Below are 19,199 nucleotides of genomic sequence, written 5' to 3'. Positions count from 1 at the left end.
TTGTATTTTCCTAGGAATTTGTCTAGTTTATGATTTCAGTAATATTGCAGAATACTTGTCCGTATGATATTATCCATCATATTCTCTTATTTCTGCTGCATTTGTAGTAATAAACTTGCTTTTGTTGTGAATATTGATTATTTGTATCTCCTTTCCTTTTTCATTTTTAATTGGAGGATAATTTCTTTACAGTGGTGTGTTGATTTCTGCCATACATATTGTTTCCTTTTTTCTGATCTTACCAGTAGTTCATCTATTTTATTTGTTTTCAAAAACTAATTTTAACTCTATTGAGCATTTCATTTATGCTTATGTTTTGCTTTGCGCTTTTGTTGTGTTTTGCATAATGTTTGCTTCTATCTTAACTATTTTTCTTTTTTTTTTTTAACTTAAAAATTTTTCTTCAATTGACTTTTGGTCGTGCTGGGTCACGGTTACCGTGCATGGGCTTTCTCTAGTTGTAGTGACCGGAGACTACTCTCTAGTTGCTGTGCACAGGCTTCTCATTCAATGACTTTTCTTGTAGAACATGGAGTTTAGGGCATACAGGCTTCAATAGTTGCTGTGCTTGGAGTAAGTAGTTATGGGCTGTGGGCTTACTATTTGTGGCCCACAGGCTTAGTTGCTCCACAGACTGTGAGATCTTCCCAGTATAGGGATTGAACCCATGTTCCCTGCATTGGCACATGGATTCTTAACCAGTGGGCCACCAAGGAATTCCTTAACTATTTTTCTTTTGCTACTTTCTTTGAAATTATTATTTTCTTTTTAAAAATTTCTTATGTTGTTGCTGCTGCTGCTGCTGCTGCTAAGTTGCTTCAGTCGTGTCCGACTCTGTGCGACCCCATAGGTGGCAGCCCACCAGGCTCCCCCATACCTGGGATTCTCCAGGCAAGAACACTGGAGTGGGTTGCCATTTCCTTCTCCAATGCATGAAAGTGAAAAGTGAAAGTGAAGTCACTCAGTCATGTCTTACCCTCAGCGACCCCATGGACTGCAGCCTTCCAGGCTCCTCCATCCATGGGATTTTCCAGGCAAGAGTACTGGAGTGGGGTGCCATTGCCTTCTCCCTTATGTTGTTAGAAGTTAGAATTATTCTAATTTTCATGTTTTCTAATTTAAGACTACAACCTTTGCTCTTAATCCTGCTTATCAGCATACCATATGATTTTTATATACATGTTGTCATAATCATTCATATTTATTTTCTAATTTCTGTTTTAATTTCTTCTTTGACCTATGATTTGTGTGTTTAAATAATTGAGGATCTTTATATTGGGGTACAGATTATAGTCTATAAGATAACAGTCATTGGGAATTTGCTGAGACTTGCTTTAAGATCCAATCACTACTCATTAGAAAAAAAATAGTGAATCACAAATCCTCAAAAAGAATGTGTATGCCTGATAAGCTGAATGCAGTGTTCTATTCATAACTCTAACTTTTAATTATGCCATTCATATCTTCTTTATCTTTACTGATTTTTTTTTGATTGATTGAGCTGTCAATCAATGACAGAATTACATTGGAATCTCCATCTGTAATTCTTGATTTGTTCATTTCCTCTTCAAATTTTATCAGTTTTTACTTTGTATATCTGTGTTATTGTTTTTCAGTATATCCTCATTATTATATTTTCTTCTTGTTTGTTGTTTCTCCGAAATATATTTAGGTGCTAATCTGGCATTTCCCCACAAGTCCCCCTTTTTATGCTCTTCTTTATCCAAGTGTAACATACACTTCTTAGGTAGTGATTTCAATTTTCTTGATGGGCTAAACTGTTTGTTTTTATGCAGTGCAACTCTTCTCTGTAATGCATATTGTCTTAGAGTTTGTTTTGTATCATATGAATATATTAACACCAGAATTCTTCAGTAAATATTCCTATGTCCTATCATTTGTAGCCTTTAACGTCAAGCTGTTTGGGTGTTTTTGTTTTAGAGATATTTCTTATAGCCGGCACATAGCACACTTTCTTTCCTTTTCTCTCCCCCTCTCTCCTCTTTTGCTTTCTCTTTCTTTTTCTCTTTCTCTCTGTCTTTGCCTATAATGCATGTTTTATAATATTTGCTCACAAGTGACTAGTTTAGTTTATCTCACCTTGCTGCTGCTGCTGCTAAGTCGCTTCAGTTGTGTCCAACTCTGTGCTACCCCATAGATGGCAGCCCACCAGGCTCCTCTGTCCCTGGGATTCTCCAGGCAAGAATACTGAAGTGGGTTGCCATTTCCTTCTCCAGTGCATGAAAGTGAAAGGGAAGTGAAGTCGCTCAGTCGTGTCTGACTCTTCGTGACCCCATGGACTGTAGCCTACCAGGCTCCTCCGTCCATGGGTTTTTCCAGGCAAGAGTACTGGAGTGGGTTGCCATTTCCTGCCGCATATCTCTCCTTAATCTGGTGGCTATAATTCATTGATACCCCCTCCACACTTTTGTCCCCTTTTGAATTTTTTCCCATCTACATATTGAATTAGAGATACCACGGGAACATTTCATGCAAAAGTGGGCACAATAAAGGACAGAAATAGTATGGACCTAACAGAAGAAAATATTAAGAAGAGGTGGCAAGAATACACAGAAGAACTATACAAAAGAGATCTTCATGACCCAGATAACCAGGATGGTGTGATCACCCACCTAGAGCCAGACATCCTGGAATGCGAAGTCAAGTGGGCCTTAGGAAGCATCACTATGAACAAAGCTAGATGAGGTGATGGAATTCCAATTGAGCTATTTCAAATCCTAAAAGATGATGCTGTTTAAATGCTGCACTCAATATGCCAGCAAATTTGGAGAACTCAGCAGTGGCCACAGGACTGGAAAAGGTCAGTTTTCATTCCAATCCCAAGGAAAAGCAATGCCAAAGAATGCTCAAACTACCGCACAATTGTGCTCATCTCACAGCTAGCAAAGTAGTGCTCAAAATTCTCCAAGCAAGGCTTCAACAGTACGTGAACCATGAACTTCCAGATATTCAAGCTGGTTTTAGAAAAGGCAGAGGAACCAGAGATCAAATTGCCAATATCCATTGGATCATTGAAAAAGCAAGAGAGTTCCAGAAAAACATTTACTTCTGCTTTATTGATTATGCCAAAGCCTTTGAACTGTGGATCACAACAAACTGGAAAATTCTTCAAGAGATGGGTATACCAGATAACCTTTCCTGCCTCCTGAGAAATCTGTATGCAGGTCAAGAAGGAACAGTTAGAACTAGACATGGAATGACAGACTCAAGAAAGGTGTACATCAAGGCTGTATATCGTCACCCTGCTTATTTAACTTATATGCAGAGTACATCTTGTGAAATGCCAGGCTGGGTGAAGCACAAGCTGGAATTAAGCTTGCCGGAAGAAATATCGATAACCTCAGGTATGCAGATAACACCACCTTTGTGGCAGAAAGTGAAGAAGAACTAAAGAGCCTCTTGATGAAAGTGAAAGAGGAAAGTGAAAAAGTTGGCTTAAAACTCAGCATTTAGAAAACTAAGATCATGGCATCTGGTCCCATCACTTCATGCCAAATAGATGGGAAACAATGGAAATAGTGACAGACTTTATTTTGGGGGGCTCCAAAATCACTGAAGATGGTGACTGCAGCCATGAAATTAAAAGACACTTCTTGGAAGAAAAGCTATGACCAACCTAGACAGCATATTAAAAAGCAGAGATATTACTTTGCCAACAAAGGTCCATCTAGTCAAAGCCATGGTTTTTTCCAGTAGTCATGTATGGATGTGAGACCTGGACTATAAAGAAAGCTGAGTGCCGAAGAACTGATACTTTTGAACTGTAGTGTGAAGACTCTTGAGAGTCCCTTGGATTGCAAGGAGATCCAACCAGTCCATCCTAAAGGAAATCAGTTCTGAATATTCATTGGAAGGATGGATGCTGAAGCTGAAGCTAAAATACTTTGGCCACCTGATGTGAAGAACTGACTCCTTGGAAAAGACCCTGGTGCTGGGAAAGATTGAAGGCAGGAGGAGAAGGGGATGACAGAGGATGAGATGGTTGGATGTCATCACCGACTCAATGGACATAAGTTTGAGCAACCTCCGGGAGTTGGTGAGGACAGGGAAGCCTGACGTGCTGAAGTCCATGGGGTCACAAAGGGTCGGACAAGACTGAGTGACTGAACTGAACTAAATATATTTGAATGGTAATGTCTGTTTCTACCTCTGTGTATATTCTTTCGGTTGGTTACGCTAAATATTACAACATTAATAATAACCTAATAATGCTAACGTTAATTTACCTTTCTATTTTCCTCCTTCCAAATATAAGATTATTAGAATGCTTTAACTTACTTTAGTCATCCCCTTCTGAATTTATGAATAAAGTTGAGATTTATCTTTCTTTCCTTATCCCACAAATGAAGTATTATGATTGTTTCTTACACTCAGTGTTTGCATTTACTCACATAGTGAAAGTAAGTTTGCTCATCATCCTTTCTTATATTTCAAACTCTCCTTCTGGCATTACATTCTTTCTGCCTGAAATCAATCTTTTAGAATTTCCTTTGGTGCGAGATTCTTACTGGTTTGAAAATGTATCTATTTCCTTCTTATTCTTGAAAGGGTTTTTCTGAGGATAGAGTTTAAGGATAATTATTTTCAGTAATCAGAAATTTTTCCACTCTCTGCTCACTTTTATCATTGTTATCAAGTGGTCACCTATAAGTCTGATTTCTCTTCTCTGTCTCTTTTTTCCTCCTTTGGATGCCTTCAAAGCTTCTCTGTCTTTTGTGTTCTTTCAGTTCAGTTCAGTTCAGTCGCTCAGTCATGTCCGACTCTTTGCGACCCCATGAATCGCAGCACGCCAGGCCTCCCTGTCCATTACCAACTCCCGGAGTTCACTCAGACTCACATCCAGCAAGTCAGTGATGTCATCCAGCCATCTCATCCTCTGTCATCCCCTTCTCCTCCTGCCCCCAATCCCTCCCAGCATCAGAGTTTGACTCAACTCTTCGCATGAGGTGGCCAAAGTACTGGAGTTTCAGCTTTAGCATCGTTCCTTCCAGAGAAATCCCAGGGCTGATCTCCTTCAGAATGGACTGGTTGGATCTCCTTGCAGTCCAAGGGACTCTCAAGGGTCTTCTCCAACACCACAGTTCAAAAGCATCAATTCTTCCGTGCTTAGCCTTCTTCACAGTCCAACTCTCACATCCACACATGACCACTGGAAAAACCATAGCCTTGACTAGATGGACCTTTGTTAGCAAAGTAATGTCTTTGCTTTTGAATATGCTATCTAGATTGGTCATAACTTTCCTTCCAGGGAGTAAGCGTCTTTTAATTTCATGGCTGCAGTCACCATCTGCAGTGATTTTGGAGCCCAAAAAAATAAAGTCTGACACTGTTTCCACTGTTTCCCCATCTACTTCCCATGAGGTGATGGGACCAGATGCCATGATCTTCGTTTTCTGAATGTTGAGCTTTAAGCCAACTTTTTCACTCTCCACGTTCACTTTCATCAAGAGGCTTTTTAGTTCCTCTTCACTTTCTGCCATAAGGGTGGTGTCATCTGCATATATGAGGTTATTGATATTTCTCCTGGCAATCTTGATTCCAGCTTGTGTTTCTTCCAGTCCAGCGTTTCTCATGATGTACTCTGCATATAAGTTAAATAAGCAGGGTGACAATATACAGCCTTAATGTATTCCTTTTCCTATTTGTGTTCTTTAGTCTTATGAATTATCTAGGGTGTGTGGATCTTTTGCATTCTTCCTGCTTGGGATTCATTGGGATTCCTGGATTTGAATGTTGTTTTGTATTTCAAAAATTCCGAGAAATTCTTCAGCCACTATTTTTTTGGATATCACTTTTCCCCTCCTATTATCTTATCTCCTTTCAGAAACCTGACTAAATACTTGTGAGTCTATTTTACTTTTTATTCCTTAGTTCTAATTCTCTTGTATTTTGTCTTTCTCTCTCTGGGCTACATTTTAGATTATTTCATTTGTCCTACCTTTTAATACATCAATCCAATCCTAAGCTGTGATTAATCTGTCCAGTGAGTTTTTCATTTTAATTATTGTATTTTTAATTTATATAAGTTCTATCTGGTTCTTTCCAAAATCTGCTTGGTCATATTTTACAGCCTCTGTTCCTTGAAAATGTTTCCAAGACTCTTTTTTATTTCTTGAAGCTAAATTCTCTAATTGAGTTTTTTCTCCTCATAGATAATGTGAATTCAGGCTGCAAACCCTTTTCATATTGTGGTCATTAATTCTCAGAAAAGATTTTACTTCCCTTTAACCCAGCACCAAAGTTGGGATAGACAGCTTTTCTTACATTGTCTATACAGGAGATTTATTTCTCATTCACCCTCGCATTGGGTTTTTGGCCTTCTGGACCACTATTTTATTGTTTCTGTAACCTCCTAGGCTTTGTCCCTTGTCTGCTCTTCCCCATACATGCATGGAACAGAAGCTTGGGGAATGCAACATTCAGCCGATGTTCTCAGGGCAAAAACTCCCTTCAAGCCTTGCTTGTTACTCCTGTTTCCTGCTTTTGCTTTCCTTTTGGTTTCTCCAGATTTCTTACATTTTTGCCAGTTAAGTGATATACTTTAAAAAAACACGGAAACATCTTTATCAATCCTTTAAAATTCTTCTTATGAAGAATTATTTCATAATATATATTGTACCATATTGCTGTACATAGAATTCTTATGTGAACTTTCTCTGTAAGAAGTATAATCAATTATCAAATAATAATCACATGCTAAAAGATAGTGGCATAGTATAGATTTTCTTAAAGAGAGGATACAATCATTACCCTAGCTCAACTTACTAGATATGTATCATAGCAAATTATTGGATCTCTGGATCTTCATCTCCATGTCTTCAAAATGAGGATAATAGTAGTACTAATTATTCTGATGCTTTTTTGTGAAATAAATTTAGTTTTAAAAAGAACCTAGAAGTGTACTTGACATACAGTTAAGTGCTCAATACCATTTCATTAAAGTTAAGATGCCACAGATTGTACGATGCCCTGTGATTTTGTAGAAAAGCAAACATGTTTTCTTTTTAAAGTAATTACTTAATTAATTAATTTTTGGCTGCCCTGGGTCTTTATTGCTGCTTGCAGTCTTTCTCTAATTGTAGCAAGCAGGAGGCAGGCTTAGTGGCAGAGGGCAGGCTTCTTTTGTCATGGAGCAGGGACTCTAGGCACGTGGATTTCAGGAATTGCAGAGTTCAGGCTCAGTCGCTGCAGCTTGCAGGCCCTAGAGCTCGTGGGCTCTGTAGATGTAGAGCACAGGCTGAGTTGACCTGTGGCATGTGGGATCCTCCCGGACCAGGGATTGAACCTGTGTCCTCTGCATTGGCAGGTGGATTCCCAACCACTGGACTACCAGGGAAGTCTAAGAAAACATGTTTTCAGTTAAACTGTGACACAATACAAAGATGCCATTGACTGAAATTGCATCCCAGTTTCATATATTAAAATACAAAATAATACATCTTAGAACCATCTGACAATACTAAATTTTGGCTATTATGAATGGATACATATGAGCAAAGACAACAGTGAGTGAGAAATGGAACTTCAGTCTCAGAATTGGTAGGACCCAGGTATTTATATATTTGTAGGTATTTATTTCATTCTACCTCCTAACCTCATCTACTTCTGGACTCTGGCTGTTCTGTGCATGAATTAGAGTCAGTGTCCAGAAGGCTAATTGTCAGTAGACAAACACAATATTCCACCATCTTCTCCAAGACTGAGGAGGAAGGGGAAAAAACATATTTATTGAGAGACCTCTGTACCTAGGACACTTATGAGTACCTTAAATATCACATTTACTTTCATTCTCACAATTAGGTTAAGATTAATTGGCATAACAAACAACCCCCAAATATTAGTGGCTTAGCACATTTTGTTTAATTCTTGCTTGTACATTGACTGATGTGAGTAGGGTGGTTCTACTTTAAACTGTGATCCACAACTCACCTTATTCCATCTTTTGGCTTTGCCATACTGTGGCTTTCTAGTTGCTCTGTTATCACTGAGGAGACAGAAATGGGAAGAGAGAAGGACCATGAAGAAAGTGTATGTTTTATTATAATATAATTTTAAAAATTTCAGGATGTCAGAGTTTGATTTATTCCTAGGAAACCTGTTGGAGGGAGAATTTACTGTAGGTTAGGGTGGTTGGAAAAGGCCTCCCAAATGAAGTAGGATTAAAGCTACATCCTGAAATATCGATATTACCTGGAGATAGGTAAAGAGTGTTGAGATTTCCGTCTGGATGTGCTGAAGTGGCATGACCAATGCACAGAATTATGGAAGAGCTAGATGTTTTTGGAGAACCATGCAACCCTTTCTTGGAAAATAACCAACATTTATTGAGCTCCTGTGCTGTGCTAGACACTGTTCAGATGCTACGGTGATACATGGCTTCCTAAACATCATTGAGCCTCCATAAGACAACATTCTGGGAATGGGCTCTTTTTCATGTTTGATCCACTCTGTGGCTGGGTTAATTCAAATAATCATATTTGGAACATGTGGTCCAAGTACCTGACACTATACTCCCACATAAAGGATCTTTATCTGAGGATGTTATGGTAATGACAGCAGGATTTGTTGAGAATCTTGTGTTGAACTCTCACTCTGGGTTATTCTGTCTACATTCGGTAGCCCTGGAATGGGTTCTCGTTCTGTGACTTTGGTGCCTTTTTTTTAGTGAGCTGCTGAGAATCCTTTGCCATTGTTGCTGAATCAAGGTTCTGGTTCAGTATGGACTCTCTTTTGAATGCCCCACACTATTTTAAGTCACACAGGGTGTGAGCTGGGATGTTAATTGTTTCTTCATGGCCAATGTTACTGATTATGGAAAATGTCTTCATGTTGTTATTTGGACTTATTCAAAGCATAATCTTTGTATATGAGATCTTTGTCAAATCTCCAGGGAAGGCTTGTCTTCTTCCCAATATATACAGTATATTCTGCTTTTTAATCCCTTTCAGTTTGAAGCAGCTCTTTGGGCCTGAGTTCTGGGTGGGAAATGGATCTTTCATTGGGTACAATGATAGATATCATGAGACTTCCTGTGTGATACGGTTAACTTAGTTCCCTGGGTCAAAGTAGCCTATGGTATTGTTATTTCACTTGCTCTTATAAGTATCATGCAGGATACATGATCTTATGTGATTCTTATAACAATCCTGAGAATAGATTAAATTCCCATTTTACAGATGAAGAGGCTAAAGGTCAGAGAGGCCTAGTAAGAGACAAAATTGGGGCTGGAATCCCAATCCTGAACTTTTGGATTTCCATAACCTTATCATGCTACTTTCCAGATGTTATTGAGCATCCTCCAGTTTGGAGGATTTAAGAAGGAAATAAAATATGGGGAGGCTGGATTAGCATGGTTGTTGATGTAGTACTCTTGTCTACTCATGGCTTTAGAAGTAAGAGAAAATGGTATTTGTGAAACTACAAAAGATTGTAGTCTCTCTTCTGTCTTCTTTCCCAAGGGTATGTAGACCCCCCTCAATGCGGGCCCTCATCATGACTCAGAGAGGGAAATAACTTGCCCAGCCTGACCTCCAAGAGTGATTTATGAAACAGGATATATCCAAATTTTCACCACATTGGAGCTATTCAATTTTCTCTAATGGCCTTTATCTGAGAGTTATGTCTATTCATGGCAGCCACGACCAGTAAGTCATTAGCTTAAAGTATACTGATTGTTAATTTTAGCATCCTGGGACCTGGGCCCAGTGAGAGAGGACTCTCGCTTTTGCGAATCAAAGCTGAAGAACGTTCGAGCAGTTGGCTAACATTTATATCAGCAGAAGTTAGAAAGTAAGAAGAAATAATTAAAAAGTTAAAAAGTAAGAAGCAGTTGACTAGCTTGACATAGTTCAGGAGGTGGCAGAATGGCTTCTATTTGTTGGCCTCCCTACTGCTAGGTACTGTCCTCATCAGAAGAGAAAAATGGAACCAGTCTTTATATCAAGCACCCTTGGGTGCCAGGTACTTCACATATGTGATCTCATCGATCTGAACAGCAGTGTTATGAGGACGGGACCACCCCTTGCATTTTATCTTTACAATATACAAACCCCAATTTATAGACAAGGGCACATAATACCCGAGGTCACACAGCTAATAACTGACGGAACTGGGATTTGAACCCCGACAGTCTGCATTCTTAACCAACAGAATTCTGCATGGTGGTGGCTCAAAGGCCCAGCCAAGCCTCCCTTGAGGACTGCATGCCACTTAAGGTCTTGGAGGTCTGATGTACCATTTTCTTACTTATGACCCTTAGAAAATCACCAGCTCAGGGACAGCTCCCAGATGCCAGTAACTGCAGTTTCCTTGTGTGGTTCAGGGCTTGGGGCTCCTCTCATGGGCAGCTGGGCTTTGAGACCCCAGAGCTGGAAGGAACCTACCCTAGGTCACAAGATGGGAAGCCATGGCTTTCCTGGCTCCAGGAGCCTGTGTCCCCCTGCAGGATTGCTTCATATGCTCCTTCAGGAGAGGCTGCTGGGGTTTGGCTCTGACAAGTTGAGCCATTTGGGGGATGGGTGGTCGTGTTAATCAGGAATTGGGGCACATGGCCTCAGCCAGGAAAGTTCGACTCTGGGCTTGTTTTCCTCCAACTTTGGGGGACTCATGGACACTTCTGAGTCAACCTGCCTGTCCCATTCCAAGGCTGAGCCAAATTAGACCAGGAATCCCTGGAACCTCCCTGTCCACTGTCCATTCTTCTGTGCTTTGTAATCACAGCAAAGGAGAGAAGCAGCTGTAACTATCCCTGTTTTACAGATGGGGAACTGTGCTGCCATCGATTTCCTAGGGTAAATTACTCTGAGCCTGGATGGGGCTCTCTGAGCTCTCACTAGGACAAGACTTCTTTGGATTTCCCAGGGGAGTTTATGGGAATGCAAAGACCTGAGTGCTGGCCCCAGGAATAGCTCAGCTTACTGTGTGACATCAGGCAGATTTCTTCCCCTCTCTGGGTCTCGCCATCTGTTCACGCCGAGCTCTTTGTGCTTCAGTTTCCTCATCTGAAAATGGGGGACAATAATAGTAACTTAATTCATAGAGTTATTTTGAGGATTAACTGTAAAGCATTTAGAAGAGTACCTGATACAAAACACCTAATAAGTGTTTCTCCCTCTACTCCTCATTTTCTTATCATCATCATTATTATAAGGGGGTCTTCTCTTATGCTTTCCATTGGTTCTCATACTCCATGAAGTAAACTCCTCCAAGAAGCCTGCCTAGATTTTGACTGACCCTGGGGTTTATGGGGTCCCTCTGGGAGCTTATAAGTGTCTCTTAAATGAACTCCTGTTGCTAGTCTTACTCCTGTAAAGTTCACGGACATACTTGTGCATAAGTACATCCATGAATTTCGATGTCCTATTACTTTCCAGGACTTTGGGATTCTTGTTACTTTCCAGGTTAGGGCTAGAAAGTGTCAATAGACATATTAGGTTAATCAGGTGGAGGCTTGGGACCTTGTCTGTGTCTTGCTGAAATTGTTCTGGCTCCAGAATTGAAGAACAGGGCTGAAGTCTTGGTGGACCCTCTCTACGTGATGCACAGGCCACCTGGGTTGTCCAGCCAGGCTTTCCAGGGCCTGAGGGGACAAGGCCAGCAATATGAGCCCTGAGGTTTGTTCTGCCTACTTGCTGGGCTCTGTTGCCTGACAGCTGTGAGGGGCCCTCAGAGCCTCCTCCAGGGAGCCAGTGCTCTCTATATTTCATGAGACTTGGTCCATTCAGCAGGGCTGGTGGCAGCTTGCTTGAGTTCTTGCATCTCCCCTGGGAATAAGGGTTTTTAGAGTATCTGATTGCTGCAGGAGACTGGCCGCCACAGCTAGCAATGCACAAGGATCTCTGATCCTACTGCCACCTGTGGGAGACAAGTCACATAGAGGCCCAGAGTGGGGAGGGGGACCCATTATCCTTACTTCACAAAGCTCACTGAATCCCTCCTTTCCACTGTGGGTCTCTACTTCTCCAGCCCTGGGGCTTTCGGGGTTCTGCTAGGAGCTTGTGTTTGTCTCTTGAATAAATTCCTGCTGCTGGTCTTGCTCCCTGAGGCCCGTCCACTCCATTGGTCATGATGGAAGTGGAAATTCCACTCTGATTATTTTACTCTCCTGCTCATATACCTTCAGTGGTGCCCACCATCTACAGGATAGAATCTAAGGAATCAGCTCCTTTTTTTCCCTTCCCCACCTCTCTGCCCACTGCCTCCCCTCCCCACAACAGGAGAGACCTGAGTCTCTAATACCTGGTCCATTTTCTGGTCTCCTTGCCATGGCTCTCCTGGCACTGAATGTCATGTCCCATCTTCACCTGGCAAGATCCCACTCTGCATTTAAGACTCAGGTCAGATGTCTCCTCCTCTAAGAAGTCTGGCCTGTTCTCCAGCTGAAAGTGACCCCTTTTTTTCTGTATTTCCTTGCCACTGGGACAGCTTACTCCTGACTCCACTACCAGCCCTGAGGTCCCCAGCCTTTCTAGAAACCCTTGAAGTTCCCTAAGTGTATCATGCTCAGGATTCTGTGCTTTCACACGCCCATCCCTCTGCCTGCACACTCTTCCTTTCTGCCCCTTCTCCTTCCCACATTCTTCTCTCAGTTTTGGGGTCATGTCCTGAGAAACTTCCCATGACCCCCTCGCCCTACCTTCCATTCTCACCTACTACTGCTTGGAGGTCCTCTGGACTCCTTTTAGCACGCCCTTGTGTGTGTGTGTTTAGTTGCTCAGTCATGTCCGACTCTTTGCGACCCTTTGGAATGGAGCCTGCCAGGCTCCTCTGTCCATGGGATTTCTCAGGCAAGAATACTGGAGTGGGTTATTTCCTCCTCCAGGGGATCTTCCCAACCCAGGTATTGAACCTGAGTCTCCTGTGTCTCCTGCATTGCAGGTGGATTCTTTACCCACCTGATGGAGCCATCAGGGAAGCTCTTGTTATTGTAGTTTTTGTGCAGTTTTGGGATTGTCTATTCATCCATCTGTCTTGAGCATAGAGCTGGTGGGAGGGAGGGAAGGTACCACCAGGCAGTGAGGACAGCAAGAACTAGAGAGGGGCAGGTGGCTCTTTCTCATGGATTTAGGAGGCAGAGCCCTTTCCATGCAGTGTATATGGTTGCAAAAGGCCCTCCCAACTATTTCACTGAATTCTTATAACCATGTGGTGAAAATAGGTACCTTCATCTCTGGTTTCCCAGTGAGGAAGCTGAAGTTCCTTCAATAAGAACTCACCTAGTCAATCAGCAAGTGTTACTTGATCTATGAACCAGGCAATGTGTCAGGAGGGAGATGGTGTGGTGAGGAGTGGCGAGGAGACAGAGCCGTCAACGGGGCAGACCTAGTCCACACCCCTGGTAGGATCCTCAAGGGAGAAAGACGCTAAGTGTTAATTTCGCAGTTAATTGTTTAATTACAATTGTGATAAATTCCATGGAGGAGAAATAATGAGGGGATAGGGGATGGTGTAAGGAGGGACTTGACTGAATTCCTGGGTCAGTGCCTCTCCTGCCCACCGCCATGCCCAGCTCCTATTCCTCTCTCTATTGGTGCTGCTGCTGGAGCTTAACTGCTTCCCACAGTAGTTACTGCCCAGCTCCTGTTGACAGCCCTAATGGATTCTTCAGATTAAACAGTCCCAGCCCAGCCTTGGCTGTACTTGGATTGGCCCATTAAACAACAGCAGAAGCACCCCCCACCCCCCCAACCCCCGCCTTGCTCCTGGTTCTAATTGAATAATTTACTGTAAATAGCTTCCATTTCCTCTAGAGCCTAAGCTGGCTCCTTAGCCAAATGGAGGTGAGCAAGGGCTTCCTCTAATGGGACGCAGGAGCAGAAATGAGCTGTCCAAATGAGCAGTCGTCGCAGCAGGCGTTGAATTAAATCAGAGACACTTAAGACTTCAAATCCTTCTTGTAAACGAACCACTGTGGTGGGGAGACACCACCAAGAGCCCTGCAGAACCCAGGCTGCAAGCTCCAGGGTAGGATTTCCCATGAATTAGAAGGCCCTTGGGCAGAGAGTGGAGGTAATGGAGTTTGCTGTTTCCTGCTCACCCCTACCTGTGTCCTTTTCCCATCTCTCATGAGCAAGATAGCATCTCTCCCTGAGATATATTGGGTTGGCCAAAAAGTGTGTTCAGGTTTTTCCATTACACCTTGTGGAAAAACCCAAATGAACTTATTGGCCATCCCAGTATTTCTCAGCTCTTTCTTCTATGAGGAAGAGTGCTCCTACTCTGAGGCTAGCATGTGCCAAGCACAATATATATTATTTTGAACTAAATTATCTATCAGAGAATTTTATGAGTGATCTCATTTAACCCTTATGAGGCTTCTGGGAGGCAGGTATGATTGAGGAAATCGCATTCATGCAGACTGATGCTTTTCCAAAGGTCACATATTTATCAGACATGGAATCAGGATTTGAATCCAAATCTATTAGACTCCAAACTTTAAATTCAGTCTGCAATACCAGTGAAGACAGATGGCGTACCGCCAAGGGGTTACTTTGAGTCCATTCTTGGTTTCCTGACATGCTCAGCAGCTTCGGAGGGGTTCTATTCTAACTCTCTGCTCAATAGGATGAGTCCAGCTTAGGTCAGTGGGAGGGGGAAACCACCCAGCAATCTGTGGAGACCTCCCTGGAGGCTGCGTGATTGAAACGGATCTCTCTGCAAATCTGGTGACACTTTAGACTTTAGCTGGGACTGTCGTTTCCCATCCCCTGACCCCTTTGGGACCCGTGTGCATGTGCTAAGTCACTTCAATTGTCTAACTCTTTGTGACCCTATGGACTGTAGCCTGCAGGCTCCTCTGTCCATGGGATTCTCCAGGCAAGAATAATGCAGTGGTTTGCCATGCCCTTGTCCAGGGAATCTTCCTGACCCAGGGATTGAACCCACATCTCTTACATCTCCTGCATCGGCAGGCAGGTTCTTTACCTCTAGTGCCACCTGGGAGGCCCTTTAGACCCACAGCTTTGTCCTAATGACTCACTAAAGGAACCAACCAATGAGGAACAGGAGATCTGCTCCCCTTACTCCCATTGGTGTCCCACTTCCTTCTACCATTTGGTGCAGTGTTTGGGGGCTTCCTTCTTCCAAGGACTCTTCTGTCCTCTGACCGTGTCACTGAGGTCCGATACTCAGTGAAGCTGCTGATCTCATGGGTTGGGAGGCGCTGGTGAGAGGAAGAGGGCTCTGCAGTGTGTGAAGGGTGAGGGCCGAGTGTGGCCCCCAGGGAACGGAGTCAGACTTACTGTTAGCAAACACTGGACTTGTGTTGCAAGTCCTTTGTTGCGCTCATCATCTTCACCTGCTGCAGCACCTCACCTCCTGTCTGATCATAAAACCCAGAGACCGGTCCTCTGTCACCTACTAGCTGTGTGATCTGGGGCAGTGCACGTGCTTCCACTGAATTTCAGAGGTCTTATCATCACAGAGGGATGCTGATAGTTTTAAAGGTGCTAATACTATATGAAGCTCTTAGGTGCCTGGAACATAGTACACACTCAAAATGATACAAGCAATTATTAGTATTCTTTGCACTTTATAAACATCAACTAGGCTTATTCTTGATAGTCCCCATTTCATCTTCCAGATCTTCCCAGGTGGCTCTAGTGGTAAAGAGCCTGCCTGCCAGTGCAGGAGATGTCAGAGACGTGGGCTCGATCCCTGGATCAGGAAGCTCTCCTGGAGGAGAGCAGGGCAACCCACTCCAATATTCTTGCCTGGAGATTCCCATGGACAGAGGAGCCTGGCCTTCTACAGTCCTTAGGGTCACAAAGAGTCTGATACAACAAACGACTTAGCACACATGCATCTTCTAGATATGCCCTTACTTGTTCCCCGTCCCCAGTGATTATGAGCTGTGGCTCCTCTGAAAACTTATCTGACTCACCATCTCAGCTTCACCATGTAGGTGCCCAGCTTCTCACTGAGCAAGATGGGGCTTCAGACATCCAGGAGTTTGTCCCACTGGGGAAAGGAGGCATGAATAAAATAGTCTATGCAGAGGGCAGTGATACATGTCTTGCCTGGATGTCCCTAAGCAGGCTCTCCAGCCTCTGGGAACGTGCATAGTCATGTGAACCAAGGTTTCGTTAGCAGACAGCCTCCACTGGCCTAGCTCCTGAAAGGCTGTGGATGAAATAGGGCAATGAGGATATCTCAACTGGGTCTTTCAACAAAATCAAGATATATTAGGTTTATTGCATCCCCCTTCAGCTGAGAGCCCAGTGGTTTCTAATGAAAAGGAAGAAATTGTCTGAGCATGATTTGTTCCATCTGGGCTCTAGCTGGCTTCTGCCTAAAGGGCTCACAGATCAGTGATTAGGAATCTGTTTTAGAATTTTGTGGTCACCAAGTGTTTCTAGAATCTCTTGGAAAGTCAGAACATTCTCCTGCCTTCAGGGACCCTTTCTCAGCGTCCCTCAGATACAACTTGATCAGATCTAGACGGGTTCTCTAATGTTCATGGGTGTGCTCACAGAATCCTAACTCGTTCACACTTTCAAGGGGCTTGGAGCTTTGTGTGTCCTTAAATTTCCCTTAGTGTCACCTGCCTTAAGCTGATTTCCTCTTTAACTTTTACTTTGCCCCTTTCTTCTCCATGATGAAGATGGAGCTAAAATAAGATCTGCTAGCTCACTGTGCTCTGATCACGTCAGAGCATTCACTCTGAGATGCTGGTATTTCCCTTTTTGCTTCTTTCATCAGAGATATCGAAAAGGGAACAAATACCTCATTTTGTTGTTTCTAGCTTTTTTTTTCTTTTGTGCCTTTCTTTTCAGGTTGCTGACTCACTGGGTTCCAAAAATATACCTTCTCAATAATGAAAATAATGAAAGTAATAAAAATTGTGATGCTCCTGATGATAAAGAGCCCTCATGGAGCACTGTTATTGTCCTGGGTTCTTTAGATGCTGTGTTTAATAGCATCTCCCCCGGCAAAGCTGACCACAGGGCTGAACACACCACAGACTCTTAGGACATAATAATAACTATTTATTTAGCTCTCCACCTGGCCTGACATTTCTGCATTCCTTACCCTATGTCATTGTTATAATAGCCCTGTAAAACAGATACTATTATTCTCTGTTGCAGATGAAGAATTAGGGCTCAACATAAATATATTAAGAATTCACTCCACTCATTATTTCTATAGACATATCGAATGTTTGCTAAGTGCCCAGCCCTTAGAACCAAGTGGTTCCTGCCCTCCACGGTCTCACAGTCTAGTGGGGCCCAAAGAGCAGGGAGCAGGCAGTGGAAGTGAATCTCTGGAATTATCTAAAGCCCTAATTTGTTCTGGGCTCCTGCCTCCCTATATTTTCAGATTCACTCTTTGTGTTTTGTTCCAAGCATCACAAGGGGGCTTCCCAGGTGGCACAGTGGTAAAAAATCTGCCTGCCAATGCAGGATGCTGGAGATGTGGTTTGATCCCTGGGTTGGGAAGATCCCCTGGAGTAGGAATTGGCAACCCACTCCAGTATTCTTGCCTGGAAAATTCCATGGACAGAGGAACCTGGTGAGCTATAGTCCATAGAGTTGCAAAGAGTTGGACATGACTGAGCACTCATCACAAGGGGTACTTCATGTCCAGCCACATCACTATTAATTAAAGTCCTCCTCCATTCTTCTCTCATAAGGGTCACTTGTAACCATAAGAGTTTAATTTTTCTGGACCTCAGTTGCTGCCCTCCTCAGCTGTATCCTCCCACAAGTTCATGCCTGTGTTTTCTCTGAGGGTCTTGATCAGTTGTTCTCAAGCTCAGAACATGATAGGTGACAGTCAACCCTGTCTTGACTATTGCTTTACTCAGATGAAGGGGACAGAATCTTTATTTTCACCAAGGAGGGCTTCTTATTGGCTTGGAAAAGGAGATGACAGAGAGAGGAGTGGGAAAGGACAGGCGAGGCAGGAGACAACAGGTGGGCAGCTGATTTTATGGAGGAAGAAGGACACTATTTGAGTTGGTCTAATCTGTGAGGCACAGGCAAACCAAGTAGGTGCTCAGTGCTGGGACTGGAGGCCCCGGAACCTGGATCACTTTTATTTATTAGACTATTTATCGAACCAGAATCCTCACTGAGACAAGAACTTTACTATCTTACATACTGGGAAGCCCAGAGGTGGGCCAGACCCAGCACTGGTTGATTCAGTGGCTCCGTGATCAAGGATGCAGGTTTTTCCCTGTGTGCATCCACTTTCTTCTCTAGCTGGGTCCCTTCTCGATGGCCAGGTAGTCTCTGGCAGCTGTGGAGTGATGTGCTTCCTTGTTCAGGTTCAGTGGGAGAGATACTATCTCACCTTGCGACTGGCTTGCAGTTAAGGAGAAAGTAAATTTTTCCTAGAAACCGTTCTTTCATGGCTCATTGGCTTGAATTGGGTCACATGCCTATCGCTGAACCAATTCCTGGCAGTTTGGGTGAAATGACATCATCTAAAGTGGAACAGATTTGGGGAAGCAACCACCGTGCCATTACAGGGTCACATTTCCCAGACATAAGCAAAGTGAAGAACCCAGTACTGTGACAGTATATGGTTAAGGAATTAGTATGCAGAGTTGCCAGATTTAGCCAAGAGTACAAGGTGCCCGGTAAAATGTGAATTTCAGGTAAACTACAAACTTTTAAAGTATAAATATTTCCTGCAATATTTGCTGGTCTGTATGTCCCAACATTTGGTACAAAGCAAAATGGGTTAAGTATGTGTTTGGCGATGAAACCTAAGAAAAATTCTAGGGGTTGATGGTGCATCAGGGACTTAGAATCAAGGTCAGATCTGAGTCTTGCATGGAGTGTGAGGTCAGTGATTCAAACAGCAGAGGAGGGCTGGGGGGCCTTCTCTCCACACATAAGATGACCCCCTGTGGCCAGGATTTGGGAGAGGAAATGACTGGGCCTCCTCACTTGGGGGCCCTGGTTGACCCCATCCTGCCTTCTGTTTGTAGGGCCCCGATCGCTGTCGGCAGGCTTTGCTGCGGATTGGCATCAACATGATGGCACTGCCTGGAGGCCGCCACCTGGACTCCATCCCTCTGCCGGGTCAGCGGTAAGTCCCACTGCTGTGTCTCAGGGCCTGGCCTGCCCCATCTGGACTCTGGCAGAGGCCCAGACCCAGGACCCTAGGGTTTGCAGGTGGCCCCATCTCTCAGCACACTGTGCTGGGAGGAGGCTTAGGATGAGGTATCTGGG

The 19,199-nt window shown here is 43.4% G+C and overlaps 1 protein-coding gene across 3 annotated transcripts in view; it reads left to right on the top strand.

The window, feature by feature from the left end:
* The window catches only part of INSC (INSC spindle orientation adaptor protein), a 138,191-nt gene that overhangs the window by 18,155 nt on the left and 100,837 nt on the right, over nucleotides 1-19,199 (top strand). For all 3 annotated transcript variants that reach the window (XR_015141522.1, XR_015141523.1, XM_086338369.1), the window contains exon 2: nucleotides 18,956-19,056. Coding sequence is in view for 1 of the 3 variants with exons in the window: in XM_086338369.1 (XP_086194495.1) it covers nucleotides 19,001-19,056 (56 nt within the window). In the remaining 2 variants the exon portion in view is untranslated. The remainder of the gene's footprint in view (nucleotides 1-18,955; nucleotides 19,057-19,199) is intronic.

The sequence above is a fragment of the Bos grunniens genome, chromosome 15 (genome assembly GCF_055505025.1).
Source record: "Bos grunniens cultivar Pamir isolate PY7600 chromosome 15, Bosgru_T2T1.0, whole genome shotgun sequence".
NCBI lineage: Eukaryota > Metazoa > Chordata > Mammalia > Artiodactyla > Bovidae > Bos > Bos grunniens.
Note: the sequence above shows the minus strand (reverse complement) of the source record. Positions and strands in the feature narration are given on the sequence as shown.